General features: G+C 36.8%; 1 protein-coding gene across 2 annotated transcripts in view; it reads right to left on the reverse strand.

Annotated features, from left to right (window-relative positions):
- Positions 1 to 3,297: 3,297 nt before the first annotated feature.
- Positions 3,298 to 20,921, reverse strand: part of brwd1 (bromodomain and WD repeat domain containing 1) — a 40,016-nt gene continuing 22,392 nt past the window's right edge. The window contains exons 29-43 of one of the 2 annotated variants that reach the window (XM_067366427.1): positions 20,810 to 20,871; positions 20,498 to 20,653; positions 18,476 to 18,514; positions 18,258 to 18,378; positions 15,263 to 15,388; positions 15,104 to 15,173; positions 14,974 to 15,027; positions 14,512 to 14,637; positions 12,500 to 12,652; positions 12,255 to 12,424; positions 12,017 to 12,159; positions 11,453 to 11,590; positions 9,696 to 10,019; positions 9,469 to 9,606; positions 3,299 to 6,510 (exon numbers count right to left, since the gene is read on the reverse strand). In XM_067366427.1, coding sequence (XP_067222528.1) covers positions 5,105 to 6,510; positions 9,469 to 9,606; positions 9,696 to 10,019; positions 11,453 to 11,590; positions 12,017 to 12,159; positions 12,255 to 12,424; positions 12,500 to 12,652; positions 14,512 to 14,637; positions 14,974 to 15,027; positions 15,104 to 15,173; positions 15,263 to 15,388; positions 18,258 to 18,378; positions 18,476 to 18,514; positions 20,498 to 20,653; positions 20,810 to 20,871 — 3,226 coding nt within the window. In that variant the 3' untranslated portion in view covers positions 3,299 to 5,104. Of the gene's footprint in view, positions 6,511 to 9,468; positions 9,607 to 9,695; positions 10,020 to 11,452; positions 11,591 to 12,016; positions 12,160 to 12,254; positions 12,425 to 12,499; positions 12,653 to 14,511; positions 14,638 to 14,973; positions 15,028 to 15,103; positions 15,174 to 15,262; positions 15,389 to 18,257; positions 18,379 to 18,475; positions 18,515 to 20,497; positions 20,654 to 20,809; positions 20,872 to 20,921 lie in introns of both variants that reach the window. The other variant, XM_067366428.1, reaches the window with a different exon arrangement.

A 20,921-nucleotide genomic window follows, 5' to 3' on the forward strand; every position in this document is an offset into this window, starting at 1 on the left:
TGTTACAATAATTTACATTATCACAGTACTGGAATAAAACTTCAGATATCAACACTGCTCAGGGTTGCCAGGTTTTCACATCAAATCCCACCCAATTGATACTCAAAACTCAAAAACTGCAGACTTGGCAACACTGTCATACTGGTCAAGAGTTGAGATCGAATGAGATCATGTGGGTGTTTGAATCGACATCGTGAGATCAACGATTAATCATGCAGCTTTTTCTGGTTCTGAGGTAAAATTATATGACCCAAACATGATATAGCCTAATCAATAATTCATGCCAACTTATGTTTTTACGTTAGCCTACTTTAACTCATCAAATTAACTTAATTTCCACTTTGTTATATAACCTAAATTACACGAGATTCAACTCGCCTTTTTAAAAGTCAGTTAAATATAGACTAATTTAAGTTGAAATGCTAATTGTAACAAACTTTTTTTAAAAGTTTTAATAGTTGGAACTTTTTTAAGTATGGATTTTTGATCCAAACATCTGAAGGTGAAAAAGAACAAACAATTTTGGCATTTTGTCCTATAAATAATCCTAAGCAATAAATGTTGCAAGGTTTAAAAAAAAAAAAAAAAAAAAAAAAATAGAGCAGAAGGTCAAATTGCTTAAGAAATATAATTTAGGGCAAGTGTTCTCATGTTTTAAAAAATTTATGAGAGTTCGAGTTTTTCAGTTAGTCCTCAAAACCACCAAGCAATTATGATCCCATCAGCAAAATCTCAACTTTCCAATATGATCAAAGACCAGTTTGAAACCTAATGCGCTTGCTTTCGAGGCACTGATCAAAAACATACTGAAAAAATATAATTCATCATTTGTAGGCTGAATATATTGTGTAAATATGTATAAACAGTTTCATTAACCAAAATATCATAAAAATATATGTTTTTTATATAAGTTATACCAAAATATAAGTTTTAGCTTGTCAATATGCATAACTTCATTCAAGCTCCATTACAAATGTGTTCTTCAGTATTGATATTAGGAAGTGTGCAGAAGCAAAAGCCAGAGATAAGGACAGAGCTGACTGTACGCATATACTTCAGATCATGTAGGCTAAAGTTCAGTTTGCTGTCTGTGATATGTACTCTTGCACAATTCTCCTTGTTAAAAAAAAAAAAAAAAAAAAAATTAGTTTAAAGGGTTAGTTCACCCAAAAATGAAAATTCTGTCATTAATTACTCACCCTCATGTCGCTCCACACCCGTAAGACCTTCATTCATCTTCAGAACACAAATTAAGATATTTTTGATGAAATCCGATGGCTCAGTGAGGCCAGCAATGACATTTCCTCTCTCAAGATCCATTATTGTACTAAAAACATATTTAAATCAGTTCATGTGAGTACAGTGGTTCAATATTAATATTATAAAGAAACAAGAATACTTTTCGTGTGCCAAGAAAAACAAAATAACAACTTTTTAACATCTATATGGGCAGATTTCAAAACACTGCTTCGGAGCTTTACGAATCAAATCAGTGGATCGGGGCACCAAAGTCACGTGATTTCAGCAGTTTAGCTGAATTGTATTGACGTTTTAATCAGGTCCTTGCCTGGCAAGTAAAATTCTCTTTCACTTGCCCCTTCAAAAAAAATCCACTTATCCCGAACTAATTGAAAAGCGTTAGTGTCCAGCCCTAACATCTTAAACCAGCGCTAAATCCTGATTTATAATTGAGATGTCTGACAAAATCACAATACACAATACATAAGATAAAGACAGTTGCTGTGATTTTGGCTAATGTATGTACACGTAAAATGATCACTCAGGTTAGAAGCAATAGTATCCATTTTATTTGTTCTCTGACAGACTGCGCAGCCTCAACTGAATGCGCTGCTCCTCTCAGCCACTCACTGAACAGAGCAGATGCAGGTACGCCTGTTGCAGGAAAGCATGATCTTGCGCTCATGCGGCAGTACCGGTGGGTTTTGGAAGCTAGATCAAGTTAACAAGTCGCTATATTCGTCTCAACGCGCTTTATTGGAAAAAAAGTTGCAAAAGGGGTCTGAAAAGTCGCTAAGTTGGCAACACTGATGCAGCCCGCCACTGTCCAAAACGGCGTTATGACAATTTTGCACCGGCCGGAGGCAATTACCAAACTGGTTCTGTGTGTATCACACCAATATACATATTTTATGACAGCAAATCCAAGTTATTAATTATGAAGGCTATATTCAATATAAAATGGTAGTTTTTTTTCTACAAAACGATCTAAAAAAAATTAATGCCTGTAGAAATAAAATTTAATGCTTTTTAATGCCATTTAAGGCCTTAATTTTTTGCAAAATCCATTTAATGACCCGTGGATACCCTGTAATTAGCAGTAAATTGAACAGAGTTTGTGGCAAAAGCAATAATTAATACATTCTAAAAAATGCTGGGTTAAAAACAACCCAAGCTGGGTAAAATATGGACAAACCCAGCAGGTTGGGTTAAAAGGCACCTATTATGCCCTCTTTCACATGATGTAATATAAGTCTCTGGTCTGGTCAAGTTTCAGCTTAAAATACCCCACAAATTTGCCCCTATTTGGGGGTGAGCAAAAACACGCCTTTTACTATATTACTATATTGCTGGCTAAAAAAATAAATCCAAAATTGGTTGAAAAAAAATGGCTGGGTGACAACAACCCAATCCCTGGTTTTGTCCATATTTAACCCAGCAGTTTTTAGAGTGTATGCTCCCCAAACTTTTACCATGTTCTGCACTTCTGCTGAGTGTTGACAGTGACCGTTCAGTTTTGTTTATGTACAACAGTTATCAAAATCGGACCGAGGTTATATGCCAACTTCTTTGTACTATGAAATCTTGCAACATCTGTCGTTGTAAATATTACACTCTAAAAAATGTTTGGTTAAAAACAACCCAAGTTGGGTTGAAAATGGACAAACCCAGCAATTGGGTTGTTTTAACCCAGTGGTTGGGTTAAATGTTTGCCCAACCTGCTGGGTAGTTTTATTTAACCCAACTACTGATTAAAAATGACTATATGTCTGGCTTAAAATGAATCCAAAATGAAGAAATTAAAAATCAAACACATAATTACTAGAGGAAACAATAATCAAAAGGTGAACATTTATTAATAAGCAATTTAATAAATGTTTATTATTCATTATCTTATTAATAAATGCTCATTTATTAAACATATTAATAAATGTTAATTTCCAGCATATTTTGGGTTCATTTTAAGCAAGCAATACAGTCATTTTTATACAACAGTTGAGTTAAATAAAACTACCCAGCAGGTTGGGCAAACATTTAACCCAACCACTGGGTTAAAACAACCTAATTGATGGGTTTGTCCATTTTCAACCCAGCATTTTTTAGAGTGCAAGGATAGACTGACATAAGACCATTCTGAATCCCTTCTCATGCCAGGAATTTTATGCTCATTGCATTAACAATACCAAAAACAAACTTCACTCGGCGGCCATCTTTGAAACACATCTCGGCATGCAAGTGCAGCTCCTACCTCTTTAAATGGGAAAACATCAAATTCTTCAAAGTTGTTCACCAAGCTTACGATTAAATTTCACATTTGAAATCACATTTGGTAACAACGGTCTCGTAAGGTTTGTTTGGAAATGGTCGAATCATGACCAAAAAAATGCATTTTTCAGGCTGGATCAAGCTAATGCGCAGTCCAGGCTGGAACCGGAGCTTCTAATGGCTGCTGCAGTGACGCGATGACTTACCAATCAGCGATTGGCTCTTATTTAGAAGGCGGGACTTATTACAAACACACCAATTGCCATAACCTGATTAAGCCAATATTCTGGTTTCTAGAAATCTGAGTAAAACAATTGCCATGTGCCTGAATTAATCAGAATATTGGGTGACGCAAACACCTGAATAACTACTATTCTATTTCAGATTATTAATTTATATCCATCTACATATATATACGGCTCAGTCAAGTAACAGCGTATATGGAGCGTTGCTTCCAATTTATTCACTTTCCTTTCACTTGTCCTGCATCTATCAGCTCATTTAAAGATTTCTCAAGCAAAACAGATGACTGAAAACGAGATCAATTCCAACCTGAAACAGTACTTTATTCATAGGAAGTCATCCCTCTCCCACTTCAGCGGCCAACAGGCTAAACATCCTCAGTGAAACTTGTATTAAAGAAGCTCTTATGAAAAAGACATCAAGCAAAATGCCAATTGACAAATGCATTACATAAACTGCGATGCACAATTCAAAGACTTGTGTACAAAAGTTCATTGCTGTCCATAAGTTAAGTCAGAAAAGGAATTAATACTGAAAGTATGCAACACAGATCACTAAAACATCTTCCCAATATGAGAAATCACAGTACTTTGCTGGAAGTACTCATTTGATTTACTGTACTTAGCAAACAGGTACCAATTCATAGTTCATGGCATGGCAATTCATTTTAATCGAATACAAAAAGAAAATTAATGCTTGACAGAGGAATTTAAATATACAATACTTTGCTACAAACTGATTCTCAGAAACCTGGAAATATGGTCAAAGAAATCCAAACAAAGAGGAACCACAAGGAAAAGCATTTGTACATTTTGGCTCGACGATCCCTTCAACACTGACATTACAGGATTTGCGTGTCAGAGTCAAAGACGACTTGTTCGTTTTCATAAAGGGTGTTTGGACCTAAATGCTTACGTGGAAAATATGACACTAGAATCCTAGAACTAAAAATAAAAAACAAATGCAAGTCTGAGAATATGGTAAACGTAGTTGACCCCTGAGTTTCTAATGCAGATCTAGTGTATAAAATACCTCATTACAGTGTGCCTTTTAGTGCAAGCCAGCAAATATGCTCGATTAAACAGGAGGTATATTAAGATAGCACCCAAGCAAACAATGCTTCTCTGTGCAGTCTGTCCTGTTGGCCGAATCACAGAGTGGGGCTGGTTTGAACAGCCAAACCAGTAAATCAAATACATCTTATTTATAATTCATTTGTTTCCTTTGTTTTTTTTCATAGAAAATATAAATATCCCTGAATGGAACTGATTCACAGTATAGTGAGGACTCCAGTGCTACTACCATTGTTTTTATGTTGGGACAATCAAGTGTCTTCAAGGTCTCCAGTTAGTGTCCTTCATTCGCTGTCTTGGTAATTCACAGTCCGCTTGCCTCCGTTTCTGGTCCGGATGCGTGTGGCCCGTCGAGGTTTCCCATACGACAAGTCGCTGTCCTCGTCGGAAACATCCCTCTGGCGTTTCCTCGAGCGCGTCGTTCCTCGGTCACGGTTTCTTAGCCTTCTCTTTGGACTGCTCCGTGAACCTGAGCTGGCATCCGATTCGGACTCCCCAGACTCTTCGCTCTCAGAGTTGTCGTTGCTTCCGTCGTCGCTTTCGCTTTGCTTCCGCCGTCGCCGGCTCGCTTTGGGATTCTTCTCCTGAGGCCTCTGTTCTCGACCATTCTCCGATTTGCATCTAGTTTCGGAGTCGCTCTCAGAGTCCGTCGAGCCGCTCAAAGGCTTGAAGCGCTTTGCGCTCTTTCTTTGAGCTTCCCTGCACTCGTTTTCATCACTGCTCCTACTACTTTTGTTGTCCGTGTCTTCAGACTCTGAGGAGCCACCACGTTTCCTTTTGGAGTCACCGCCACCGCCGCCTGATGGTTTTCTTGCCCGGGAGATAGTCCGCTCCTTGCTCTTCCCGTTCTTTGATTGAATCTCCATCTCAGGACTGAATTCTTCATCCGAGTCCTCCATTATGTAGCTCTTCTTGGGAAGATTTCGAAGTGATTTTCCTTTGGATGCAACTGCAAGGCAAGGCCTCCTCCTTGGATGTGTCGGCTTGTCTTCCTCTGATGCTTCGCTCTTTGGCGACTCAGAGAAATTGCCCACCTTTTTTCTCCTCCGACGATCTACCTTCCCTTCGTTATCCGAACTGGAGGCATCTGAACTTGCATCGAGTTTCTTTTTGCGAGCGTTGGATGCCCATTTTCTGTTTCTGAGGGACCTTTTTTCTTCTGCATCATCGCTTTGATTCTCATCGTCTTCTGATTTAATTCTCTTCCTGTGTGCAAGAGATTTTTCCGAAACGTCGCTGAGTTCCTCGGAGTCCTGGGTTGTTGACATTAATGCATCGGTGGATAAGGTTTTTTTGTGGGTAACTTGCGGCTTTTGGCTGTCTGATGATGCTTTACTTTTCTTCAGCTCTTTCACATCCACCTTTCTTCCGTTTTGATGAGGGTGCTTTTGAGTTCTGGGAACCTCAACATCCTCCTCGGAGCTCTTTTCAGAATCCTGCTTGCTTTGCCGAGGTTTCTGATGTCGGTCTCTGGAGCAGTTTTCCTCTTCTTCGGCATCGGTGTCATTCAGTTTCTTGATTTTACTGACAGCGGCTTTTGCGGTCTTCCTTGTGGACTTCCGCCTGACAATGAGGTCCTCGTCCGACTCCCCATTCACACTTTCATTCTGACTCCCCTCATCATTTGAGTTGTCCTCACTGTCCTCCCACTGTTGTTTGGTGCAGTGTCCATTAACAAAAGGAGATGTTTCTAAAAATGGAAATATGGAAGTAAGAAAGTAGAGTTTACAACTTCCCCTCCACAATGTACAAATTGACCTTTCTGTATTGTCAGTGTCGCATTAACCCTTAAAGGGTTAGTTCACCAAAAAATGAACATTTCTGTCATTAATTACTCACCCTCACGTCGCTCCACACCTGTAAGACCTTCGTTCATCTTCAGAACACAAATTAAGATATTTTTGATGAAATCCGAGAGGTATGACTCATCCATAGACAGCAATACAATCAACACTTTCAAAGTCCAGAAAGATACTAAAGCAGTTAATGTAACTGCAGTGGTTTAACCTTAAAATGTTATGAAGCGATGAGAATACTTTTTTTGTTGTTTTCTTGTTTTGTGCGCAAAAAACAAAAATAACGACTTTATTCAACAATCTCTTCTATTCTGTCTCATTCTCATACATTGTTTACGTCCAGCGCTTCCAGGTTCAACGTCAGAATGCCGTTTTTGCGCACAAAAATATTCTCATTGCTTCATAAAATTAAGGTTGAACCACTGCAGTCACATGAACTGTTTTAACCATGTCTTTGGTACCTTTCTAAAGTGGTGGTTAAATTGCTGTGGAGGAGTCATATACCTTACAGATTTCATCAAAAATATCTTAATTTGTGTTTCGAAGATGGTCTTACGGGTGTGGAACGACATTAGGCTTCATTTTTGGATGAACAAACTCTTTAATGTGACTTCTGAATGGAACAACATTTAATGAGGAAAAACTGCAGGATGGGACTTTTGTCTGTCAGGAATTGTGAAAAGGAGGCATCCATACCAGAATGGGGACATGACTGAGAATTTGCAGCAAATTGTGGAAAGGGTTGTGTCCTAGTGATCAGGCCATATTTATTTGAGTGTAAACAAACTGAAAGTTATTAGTGCTGAACCGAAAGTTATTAGTGCGGTCAAAATGAAAAATATTTAAAGCAATTAACACAGCATCCATTAGCGTTACATTATATGAACATGCTCTTATTCACGCAAACGCTTTTAAATCCTCTAAGCGCCACAAAACAAATGAGAACGTGCTGTCTGTGAATGTCGTCTCATGTGACACACACACACACAACTTGAGTGCACAGAAAGAGGCGTACCAGTATCAAGTTCTTTCGCACTTCAACAAACAACACAGAATTATGCCAAAATGCTTGTTTTGTTGAGTATCCTCATAATAGCAGTCTTAAATGAGTTAAATAACATCTTAAATGAACTTAGAGTTGTGAGAAAATGAGATCTGCGTCATGTTCAGCAGTGACAGCTCTTAAAGTGACAGCAGCCTAATAAAGCAGTTGCTGTGATGTCTGTCATTAATATTCATCAAGAACAAATAGAACAGAAAATTGTAGCTTTTTAAGGATTAAGCTATATTTATAATGTATGCAGTGAAGACTGCAAAGTGTTTGATAACTTCAGTGCTTCCCACACATCGACTTTACTTGGGCGGGCCGCCCACGTATAATAACGGCCGCCCAAGTATATTTGGAGACACATTTTTGCTTTTATTGTTTTTATCCTCTTATACTTTCATATCCGTGCAAGATAATGAAACCATCCGCGATCGATTAACTAGTCGTTTCGTACCTGCTCGTTAGGTGTGCGTCAGAAATGTTTACTCCCACTAACATTCAAACAGGCGCTGCATTTTGCAAAGTCACAAGGGGGCGCTGTTGCGTGTTCTACAAGCTCATGCAACATGGCTTCAGACCGCTTCAAAGTGATTCTCAATCAATGAAAAGTGCAGATTTATGCCAAGCGATTGCTAATGAACTCAAGTTGATGAATTATTAAAAAGTCTACTTCATGGCCTTTATATAAAATGTTTTAGACGATTGTAAGAATCTGAAGGATCAGCCTGCAATAGTACATACATTTCAAAATAAGAGTCCCGGTGTATTTCGGGCTTGTTTATAATTAAAAGTCACACGCTACGTTTTTTCTTTTGGGCATTATTGGTATTTTGGTTACACAATAAATTGTATTTAATTTGATTTCCATTTAATTCATAGTAAATTATTGTAGTCTCCCCCACAGGAAGAAATGACTAAGAACATTATTTGACATATATTATTCATTTTATAAATTTTACTAGTAAAATCTGTGTCCCATTCACTGAGAGAGACACTATATGACAGCAAGGAGAACATAGGAAAAAGGTGAATCATTTAAATGCTGCAATTTTGCATAATTTACAATCCATAATAATGCATAATATTAGTATGTAATTAAATGTAATATGCTATGTAATTAAAATTAATTTCATTAAATAAAAATACTGTTAAAAAAAAAAAAAACCCACAAATAATTTGTTTGTCACATATGGTAGACCATTTTTGTGCCATGGGTAATAGGAGGATTTTTCGCCCGGCTACCACCGCAAGTATATTTCAAACCTGTGGGAAGCACTGAACTTTATTCTTAATTTCTGTATATTTCCCACCTGACATACAGGTAGGAAAGCCACAGGTAAATATATTATAATGGGTTCATGTGAAGATTGATTTTAAAGCCTAATAAATGTTAAAATTGATAGCTTTCAGTTATACTGTAATGTTAAATGTTTACATTTAATGTTAAAAAAAAATTTCATAGAGACATCAGTAGCAGTGTTAGTATCAGCGATACTGGCCTTTAAACATTTAAAATATACAGTCTATAAGATGTTTCTACATTAATTTGGAGTGTAACTGAAATGATTGTTTTTAATAAAAAAAAAAAAAATGTGTGATTAGTTATTTTTTTAAAATCGATTGACAGCACTAGTTGTCATTTAAATCAACTTTCTTCTTTGGAAGAGCATGCACTCATGAACTGTGCAAAACTGGGATGTGTAGATGGATAAACTGGGATGTGTAGATGGATAAACATTTTGATTTCAAGTTGACTGTAGAGTTCAACAGTTCAACACTGAAGGGGAGATACTACCAAGCATACCCTTTTTCTCTGCTGATCGTCTGCATGGTCTGCGGCCAGCAGATCTACTCTCCTCTTTGCCGTGAGAAGACGAGTCACTGTCCGCGCTCACACCACTCTTATCTTCTTCACTAACAGAAGCATCACTTTCATTTGACTCTGTGAGGACGACGACATTAAAAACATTTAAGTTACATTAGATATTTGCACACAAAACATTTCAAGGTAAGCGATGTAGATGTTCATACCCTCCTGAGAAGCTTCCTCTTCGTCTGAATCAGAACTGCTCTGAATGACAGCCGAGCGTTTGCTAGCACGGGTTGCGGGCCGGGTGCCGCCTCCATGACCCTCCTCATCCGAGCCGTCGCCTTCTTCCAGGGTATCCATGAGTTTCATCTTATTGACCGCTGCCATGGCCGTCTTGCGGGTCCTTGGCCGGCGACTGACAGAAGACAATGACTCGTTTTCTGAGGTGTCTGAACCTTGTGAAGGCTCCTGGTCAGAATCGCTGCAGGGTCGTGGTCTCTGACGCTCATGTGACCTGCTGTGCCCATTCATCTTGGCATGGCTCTCTATGATACACAAAACAGTCGTTGCATGAGAGAAAATTTTGTTTGTCCACTGGTCACACTTTACTAGGTGGACAGAGCTGAAAGCACTTGAAATGTATTAATACATCTCCGATTATGTTCATCTGAAAGAAGAAAGTCATATACACCTATAGGGCCCTATAAAATCTGTTTTATTTTTTCCCAAATTCCGTTTTTTCCCGTTTTATTTATTTTTTTGTCTCTATTTTAATGGTTAAATTAAATTTTAGTAATCAAAAAGCACGTCTAATTAATTGAAATAATGAATCTTGTCCAATTTACCAACAATTTAATAAAAGTTTAACAAAAAAAATAAATAAAAATTTAGGGCCCTATAATATATAATATAACATTTTATTCTTTCCCCTCAACTTTTATTTTTACCAAATTCTGTTTTCTGGATTCCATTTTAAATGATTTAATTCCATTTTAATAATCAAAAGCATGTCTAATTAATTGCATTCTTAAAAAACAATATTAATTAAAAAAATATATATTTTTTAAAAAAAGTTTCCAGAAGTTCTGTTGTGTATTTAAATTTTTCCAGCAATCAAATGAACACATACCATTTAATTTATCTTTTAATCATAAAGATAAAGTTTTTTGTCAAACAATGTGCTGCACAACAGAGCTTTACTGTTAAAATTAAAACATGGAAGAAACACAGATTGTTTAAAAATAGATCTTAATTTATTGTTAAATTTATCTAAATTCTACTGTACAACAGTAATATGTTTGTCAAGTTAAATCGAACTTTTATTTTGACGGTTTGCCTAGAGCTTTGAGTTTCTCTGTGTTTATGACGGTAGTTTTCTCAAACGAAGCGGTTAAATGCTGATGAAGTGACTTTCAGAGCAGCTCTGGAGATGAATTTGTGCGTTCATAGGGAGGCGAAAGAGGACGAAAACGCCGTGAAAATGTGCTTCAGCGTGTCCCCGTGCGATTGTGTGTGAGGTACATGAAACCGCGCTTCCGCATCATTCATTTCAGAGTCACACAGGCATGCAGGATTCATGTTTAAATAGTCTTTTTGTGGTTTAATATTCAGTCACTAGTCTATATCGCGATTAAATTTAAGTGTACTGACCTGCTTTTAATTCATTCATCAAAAATTTGACAAATTCCGTGACATTCCGTGTTATATAGTGAATTCCTTTTTTTATGAATGGATTCCGCGATTCCGTCCATGATTCAGTGATCGCGGAAATTATAGGGCCCTACACCTAGGATGGCTTGAGTATGAGTAAAGCTTGGGCTAATTTTTCATTTGAAAGTGAACTAATCCTTTAACTATTAAATCTGATGTTTACGAAGCATTTGTGAATCCAGAGGAGAGTTTTCGGGAAGCAAATTATTCTGAATTTACTCACATTTCTACTTAAGTTTCATGAATGACACACATTGTAGGGTCTCACCATGTTTTCGTTTTGCTCCTTTATTCTGTGCAGCTCTTCTCGTGGCTCTAGTCTCCCGTCTGAAGACACGAGACGAAGATGAAGGTTCTTCATCCTCTTCAGACTGACTCAAAGATTGTTTGCTGTCATGATCAGACCCTATAAATCAAAAGCACAAACTTAAACTATGGAATGGCCCCATCTAATAAAAGGAATAGGCTCACCCTATAATTAGAGATTTACCTATAATTGTTTTACCAATATTTACTCTTTTCTACTTAAGTTGTCTTTGTAATATCAGGTCAACTGATAAATTGCTCCAATATAAAATAGTGCCTGTTAAAGCCCTGCGCATTCAACAGGAACAAAGATTGGTTGAAATTGTTGATCTAGTTCACAAAACCAGGTAGATAGTTTCATTTACAACTTGGGCATAATTTATTTGCACACATAAGCAGTTCACTTGCTTATGAAAGTTCAATCCCATGATGGTGAGTAAATGAACTTTCATTTTCAAGTGAACTACAACTTGCAGAAACCAAGTGTCTTACATTTTAATACCGGAACTAATACGTTTTGTCTTACCGGATGAAGATGAGCCAGTCCGTCTGAAGGTATCCTTGGCTTCATTGACTCTGCGGCGCTCTGGTCCAGACACTTTGGCTGAGGTAGATTTGGCTGTAGACTGTTCTGTATTTTCCTGAGTTTTTACAGTAGCCCTCTTTTGACTAGGGGAAACAAGGACAGCTTTATTGTCTTCGGCATGGAAACTATTAATGGCCAAACAGGATTATAGAGTAAGAGAGAGAGAGATCAGGCCTACCGTGTGGATCCTTGGTTGGAAAGAGCCGAGTCCTGATGCTGCGACTTCTTCCTGAATCTCTGACTGCGTCGCAGCTTCAAGCTACTTTTGACGGCAGTCTTGTAGTCAGAAATGATTTTGCGTATGCTCTCTTCGAAAAACGCCGATAGTCGCAAAGTCATGCTGTAAATCTGTAAAACAGCACAAGGATATCAATGAGTCTTTAAGAATTAGGCAAAAAGACAAAAAAGACATGAATACGTTACCTTTGACCGTTTGTTTGGCGTGTAGGCTTTAGCATTGGCAAAAATAAGCCTGGTGTCCTTGCACAGGTCTATGGGATTTTCATAGTGGTCTTCTTCAAGAGTCCGCCGCACAGTTCCAAGATCCATAGGCGTGTCGATAATATTACCGTAATCCTGGAGACACCAAGACACAGTATTATAAAGACTATTCATTTGTTCAAAGATAGACACCTCTTTGTTTTGACATATACATTATTGAAAAAATAAAAACATAAATACAATGCCTACTCCTACTGACAATGCTTGATCCCACATTTAAATCAGTTTGTCTTATTAGGTTGGAATTATGAACGCCCTAAAACCAAATACATCTCAACATTAGCAGTTAACATTTACTTTCACTCCAAACGTGAATATTCGGCACGTACGATACTTTAATAAAAATAATGCATTCCTGTAAAGAGCAATTGTGTTGAGTATGAACATTTATAGATGACAAACATTTTTCCTTGGTGTGGAAAATTATATTTAATTGTTTGGTGATGAAAATGTGCCAACCAATAAGCAGCTGACAAAAAAAAAAGAAATTAAGTTTTTTGAGGAAAACACGCATTATGCATGGCGCATCACAGAGCAGTGCAAAACGTGCATTTGTGGTTAAAACGTATATAATTTGTTTGTTTTCAAAAATGACTGATGGTTTCTCTAGATAAGACTCTTATTCCTCGTCTGGTATCGTTTAAAGCTCTTTGAAGCTGCACTGAAACTGACATTTGGACCTTCAACCGTTTGGAGTCCAGTGAAGTCCACAATATGGAGAAAAATCCTGGAATGTTTTCCTCAAAAACCTTAATTTCTTTTCAACTGAAGAAAGAAAGACATGAACATCTTGGATGACATGGAGGAGAGTAAATTATCAGGAACATTTTATTTGAAAGTGGATTAATCGTTTAAAAACGAGAAAAATATTCAATCAGCTCCCTCTTATTTTAACCTTTCTGTTCCTGCGTTCCTTCTGTATTATTACCGTTCCGAAAATACAGCATTTTAAAAAAAAAAAAAGTCTATACAACAACATCTTTTATAACAAGATTGCCCAAATATTAAACAAAAGAAAAAACTGTCAACAGTTCAAAGAAAATATTTTCTCAAGATACCGTATTTAAAAAAAACAAAAAAAAAAAACAAAACAAAACAAAAAAAAAAACAAGCATAAAATTGCATTTGAGAGGAAAAAAAAGGTAAGTCATGTATAGCCCTGTGTCACATTTTATTACTTTCAGAAATAAGTGTAAAATACCGGTAAATAAAGCAAATTGTTTACAAATAGCCTAAAGCTTTATAGGTTTATGATGTTTGTAAACATAACTTATAAACACTATAAAGCTATTTCAGTTCTTCTCACTCCACAACAAATCCTCTAAATTTAACAGTATATAAACATCAGGCCAAAACGAATTAATTCAAAGTGAAACTTAGCCATTTCAATCAAACGTTTCGGTTTTAGAACGATTAAATTGATTTTGCTTCCATTTCTGGTTATGTTCCTGTCAAAATTTCGTTCATTTCGGTTCCTTGAACCGGTTTCTGGTCCAGACTTTCTGCCATCAGTCTGAGAGATTGCTTACGCACAAATAATCACCAAACATTCAACAGCATATAAATCCAAACTGCATAAAGTCGACCCAGGAAGAACTATAGGACTGTGAAGCTTTGGGGGGGGAGGGGTGTTGATGGACACCATCTACTCCATCTGTGTTTTGATCATCGTTCTGAATCCAAACCAGATGTAGTCTTTGACAAAAACGCCATTTTCGCAGCTTTCTGTTCAAAAAGTTTTTTTTTTTTTTTTTAAACTTACCCACATTCAAATGTGGATAAAAAGAGGCTCTGTTCGTTCTTTTGAGATATTCACTGTTCACATTCTTACAAAGTATTCATCAAAGATATAATCAGCAACAACAAATACTTAGAGTTAAGAAAAATGACCAATTCCCTAACATTATTCCACTGATTGTGTTTTGGAGACTCACCGGATATTCTCTCTGATCTACAGGATCCCGGAAAGGCTCTGAATCCTCACACTCAAACATGTAGTCCAGTAAACGTTTGCAGTAGTGCTTCCATGCATCCCTGTCCTGTACGACCTCCACTGATGGCTAGAGAAATCAATACAAACTCATCCATCAGAACAAAGCTGAGTCAGAATTTTTAACCATGGGGCATATATAGCATGATGTTAAAGGGATAGTTCTGTCATCATCAGTTGGGCTCCATTAACTTCCATAGTAAGTAAGTGGGGCCCATCATCTGTTTGGTTATTGACGTTCCTTAAAATATCTTCTTAGACACTCATACAGGTAAATCATGACAGAAGTCTCATTTTCGGATGAATTGCCCCTTTAACAATGTCTCTGTGGACACATTTCTACCAATGTACAGTATATATACTGTCATATTACCCAGCTCTACTATTGTAATATAGCTTGCACTACCTGGCGAAGTCTTTGCCCAGCAGAGGGTCCAGGTGCATCAATGTCATCCATGTCCTAAAAGCCACATGAAATCAGTCTCATGTCCTCCAGGAAAAGGCAGTGAAAACACAGGTTGAACAAGCACACTCACCTCATCGTCAGAGTACTCCATGTTCTCAACGGCATTATAGATCTCCATGATATCTGTGCAGTGAGGTTTACTGTGGCCAGGGAGGGGGGGGAAGTTTGTTACAAAGCTAAACATTACAATATCACTGATAGATCTTTGCCACCAATGTCCTGGACCAACCTTATGAACTTCAGAAGAACATTCGTTATGGTTTTTGCAGACTCTGCAATCTTGCTGCGGGGCTCGTTGAAGGTCTTGGCATTTTGTTCAATGTGTTTAACATCCCAGATCAGTGCAGACAGCCTCCTAGAGAAAGAAAAAGACACGTGGAAACAAAGCAAAAGCAAATATGGGAAATTAGAGTTCACTCCTCAAAAAAAAAAAAAAAGTGTCAAACTCTCATTTACTTCTTTCTAATTCAGCTCCTTTTGAGACTTTTTTTCAAAAGTTTAGGGACAAATCTAGCAACTTCTTGGACAAACCTTATCTAGAAGAGGCTTCACTACACTGAATAAACCTCTTTTGTGACAATACAGCTTATTTAATGAACTGACTGCCTGAACGCTAATCTTCAACATGTTTTATGTTAAACAAGTTTGTTGGGAAGGATATGTAAATTTTACCATGATAAAAGGTTATTTTATAAGAGAAAGCAGAGTAGGGACTGTTGCAACAGGTAGGACTCATTTATGGCTTTACCGTAGTATTTAATAGTAATATTGTGTGATATTGTATATTGTCTAAAGCAAAGTATAAAATACTGATGTTTTCTTTCTTTGACTTTCAGGTATTACCAGTTATTATAGGAATTTTTATAACTGCATGTATGACGCTGATGCATTTTAATGAATAAAGAGAAAATAAATAATTTCATTATAAATACTGTATTACGTTGTATGTTTAATGAAAAAAAGTAAGATAGTAAGTGTTCTTACTATCGCTATAGTAGTGTTGTCACGATACCAAAATTTTGACTTCGATACGATACCCAACTTAAATATCTCGATACCGATACTTAAACGATACTACGGCAAAAACCTAAAACAGCAGGAAAAGTAAATATATATCACATGACAGAACTTCTTTCTTCACCAGTGTGCAGCTGATACTTCTGGATTTGAGCTTCATTGCTGTGAAGTTAGATTTAATATAAATTTTAATGTTTATTATTTTCATGCTCAATAAAATTGTAAATTATTTGCTGTAATGCTTTTTAAATACTTGTTTAATACTGTGTTTTTGACAGTTAGATTATTATAAAAATTATATTACTGTAAATAATTAGAGCAATGTTATTAAAGCATAAATTGGTTTAAAATAACTGTATATACCCTTCACATATTTATGTATTTTTAAATTAATTTTATTTTTGCAACCATATATCACAAATAACACTCATTTAATGTTTGAGAGCATAAACATAACGCTGGTGTCACATTCACTAACCTGTCGCTCTTTAAATTCTTTGTACAAATCGGGATGTTTGACGGCAAGATGCTTTTGACTCCCTTCGCTTGCGTTATTTTGTAACATTTTTTGCAGACGGGCTTTGTGGTGTCCGTGGGCTTGCCATGGCTGTCGGCAATGTAAGCAAAATAATGCCATATTTCGCTTCGCACATCTGCTTTCTCAACAATTTGTAGACGGTCTGCAAGAGCACCTGTATTTGCAACCATACCTCTCGTTTCGTCACCATAAAAGCCGTTGCGCAGTTGAGAGGAATAAACACGCGCTCAATGTGCCTTAGCACATTTTAGTTTGAAACGAAATGCACTTTATGAACAAAAGTTTGAAACTAAATGAGGGCACGCACACTGCCCCCCGCTGTCGCACTTTAGGAAATACAGCCGGTACTCAAAGTACCGGTACTAATAAAATGAAGAACCGGACCGTTTTTAAAAGCAGGGTATCGCGATACCTTTCTAGTACCGGTATATCATGCAACACTACGCTATACCAGGTTAGACTTTAATGATTTATGACTGCTGTGTACATAATGATGATATAACACTTTTTAATGAATGAAGGTAAATACTTATAATTTAAATGAACTAAATGTGTATTAAATAACAGTTACGTTTTGGTGTAGTTTTATGTGTCTGCAGTGACTAATCTGCAGCTAATAGAAATATCCGCACTTTTTTTCCGCAGTAAAGCACATTCCACAAACAATGCAATCCTACTGTACGTTTACTAGCGATATAACATCAAATATTATCATTTATTCACAAGACCAATGCACTAATCCACAAGAAACTAATTAACGTAAACTGTAACAGACTGTCATAAAACTTTAGACAGCGGACACTGATGTCACTGCCATTATATGATAGGCTGAGGCGCCTCACGTGATCCAAGTTATGCTTTCTCCAATGGTAAGAGATACAGACCCTCTCATCTCCCCAATAATAAGACAATCTCTGGCCAAGACCAGAAATGCACTGGTCAGATAAGGACGGCATCCAAAATGTGTAGTGTGGGTGTGCCTCCAGGAACGCTGCTCTACGCACACCTTGGCAATAGAATCGCCATTGACTAGTACATTTTTTAGTTCAACACACTGATAATGAATATTAACATCTGATTCCACCAAATCAGCTTATCTTTGTAAAAATTGTGCCAGCTTTTTAAATATATTTGCACGTACACTCTTAACATCAGTCAATCAAGCATTACATTATGATCCTATAATAATCAAGCACTAGTTAATGAGAGAACTTTAGTAACTAGAACTAAAACTTGGTAACCAAACACATATTTGTCATTTTAACTGAACTTAGGACTGGTGCGGGTGCTTAAGATATTGTTGGTCATTCAGTGTTTCTGTAAAAAATAGATAATAGTAACAGATAATTATTATAATAGATGAGCGTCAGCCAATGAGATCACCGTTTGCGCATTAGTTCCGCCCACTACCGGAGAAACCTGCATCTCTTCTTGCTTGTTCTTAAAAGCTGAAGATGAACTCTTTATTTTGACAGGAAAATAGAAAATCCATTTACATGTACATTTTTGGCTGAACTAACCCTATAAATATTGGTGATAGTTAAAACTAAAGACTACAAGTTGTACAGACGACTTAATGCTTTTTGCAGGGAAAAAAGCAGAATGAACATTGATCTAAAATGGTGACAATTTATATTCTTAGGTGGACTATACCTATTAAGCTACAAACCTGTAGAAGTTGTGCCTGAGCCGCAGTTTGATGGTGTTCAGGTCAGTGGGATATGCAATGACAGCACAATATGTAGGATACTGAGCAAGATCGACCGGACCCGAGAAAGGTGCAGTGATGTCTGTTGAAGAGGACAGAAATTGACATTTGATAAGACAGAGGGTCACATTTAAAGGGTTGGTTCACGCAACAATGAAATTCTGTCATTAATTACTCACCCTCATGTCGTTCCAAACCTGTAAGACTTTTGTTCTTATCTTTAAAACACAAATGAAGATTTTTTTAAATTCTCTAATCAACATTTTCAAGCTTTAAATTGTACATAAAAAAAAAAAAAATAATCCAAATGAATTGAGTGGTTTAATCCGAGTGTTCTGACATGTTTGCTTTATATGACATACGGGCTTTTATTCACATATAAACTTTGATCAACGCGCTTACATAGAGCACATCAAATGTCGCAAATGGAAATTCAAAACGCGTTCTTGATGAGTAAGAACCAATGAGGTCTCCTCAGACTAGGATTATGCAGCTCAATTCATATGGATTCATTTTACCATGTCTTTATGAACTTTTAGCAGCTTGAAAATGTTAATTACATAAACTTTCAATGGATGAAGAAAAATTATTCATAAAAAAAATATGCGTGTCCCAAAGATGAACAAAAGTTTGAAACGAAATGAGGGCGAGGTAAAAAAAAAAGACGACAATTTTCATTTTGGGGTTAACTAATCGTTTAAGTGCTTGTAGACCATCAAAATCTGATATGCTTAAAATGTGCACTATGTAAGTTCTTGTTCAAAATGAACAAAGTTTAAAAAATACCTCAACATTAAGTCAACACATTAACAATCCTTCTTCCTAAACATGTTTTTGTCTTTCTCTGCTTCACTATGGTAAGCCAAGTGTTTATATTTTAGACCTTACGGATGTTTTTTTGTAGGAAATTGCGAACATAAGTCACTCGCCTATGCGTGTCTCGTCTTATTTGTAAATAGAGAAAAGTGCAGGGCTCGACATTAATGCTTGTTCGGGACAAGTGGATTTTTTGAAGGGGCAAATGAAAGAATATTACTTGCCCGACCACACAAGTATCCTGATTACAATGTCAATAATAAAATAACTAGGGAATCGACAAAATGCGAGAATGCCTTATTTTTTATTATCATCACATTTTGTGTAAGTGGCATTCGTTAGTGGATAATAATGTATAATGTACTGACGGTAACAAGGTTGTGCTGTTGAGGCTTTTGATTGTTTTGATTCAGTGTTTTGAATGAATCGTTTGAGTCAATGACCCATTCATAAACAACTGACTCATTCTTGAATGAATCAGCTGTTTGAACAAATCGTTTGAATTAATGATTCAATGACTCACTAATTAAGATGTCATCTGCCGCCACATACTGGCAGTTTAGTTTCATTTTTAAAAGTATTATTTTTCTCCCAACATTTCTTATTTGTATTTTCAAAAAATATTGTAAAATATTGTAAATATTATATATTTTTTCAGTGTAAATGATTTAATTTTATTGGAAACAGCCCTATTGTGTCGTCTTATTCTAACTGAATTTATTGATCAAATTCAAGAATTTGAAATGAATCATACGTTTAATAAGATTAGGGGAAAAAGGTCCTTTATAAAAAAGGTAAAAAATAAATAAATAAATGCAGATTTAAATGTCAAAGCTGCAATATTCTGAAAGAATAAATTATATTTACACCACAAATCTTATTTTTTCCTGGACAAGCAACTTTTTTACTACAAGTGAACTTATTACAAGTGAATGACCGATTTACAAGAACATGACAAAGCTGAATGTCGAGCCCTGAAGTGGCACAGGTTGGTTGTCAAAACGAGTGAGAAATGGACCAGTTAAAACTCGAACAAACGACAAACAGGAGAGTCTGTCTGAACACAACAGAGCTCAACGAAAACAATCAACACTGCGGGATTTGAAATCGGAGATGGTATTTTTGGCGAGCAAGTTGAGTAAGCTATTGTATTGAACAGATAAATTCATATGTAGTTCATTGTAAAGCATTATCTATTTTCAAGGGTCATATTCATCTGCACAGAGCCGAGGCACAACCAAAACACCATTGTTCTGCAAAAGGCTTGCAGATTTTTTCTAGCGGGCCAAAAGTTACGTTGTGTAGCTTTAAAGATATGAAACAAAATTGATAGAAATAGACCACTGTAAGAACTCAGAACAGGATAACTGCGAAATCAAACGTACCCACAGTCACAAGCTGTTCTATGCCTGCAATGATGCGTGCGCTCTCTTGGTCTCGACCCCTGTCCCCCCATTCACCCTCCTGAGGTTTATACAGGATATCAATCATCTCCTCATCCGTCACAGGCACTCCAGCGCTCTCCGACTCCGGCTGTTCAGCTGCAGGATGGAAACAATCCAATAAACAGACCATTTGCTTTATTAAAACAATAAATCGCCTTCAAACAAACAAGCCGAACAACCGAATTTAGTGCACAGACTGCTGATTTGCATTGCATTTATCTGGTTAAATAAAGCTCAAGTGGTCAGAAGTACCGTTGTCAGGAATAGCTTCCACATCCCATGGACTCAGCTTTTCGGTCTCTCCATTATCCCATCTGCAAAATCAGAAAGTTAACATCACAGCCAATGCCTAAGGTCTACGCCA

Source organism: Chanodichthys erythropterus, chromosome 17, assembly GCF_024489055.1.
Source record: "Chanodichthys erythropterus isolate Z2021 chromosome 17, ASM2448905v1, whole genome shotgun sequence".
NCBI lineage: Eukaryota > Metazoa > Chordata > Actinopteri > Cypriniformes > Xenocyprididae > Chanodichthys > Chanodichthys erythropterus.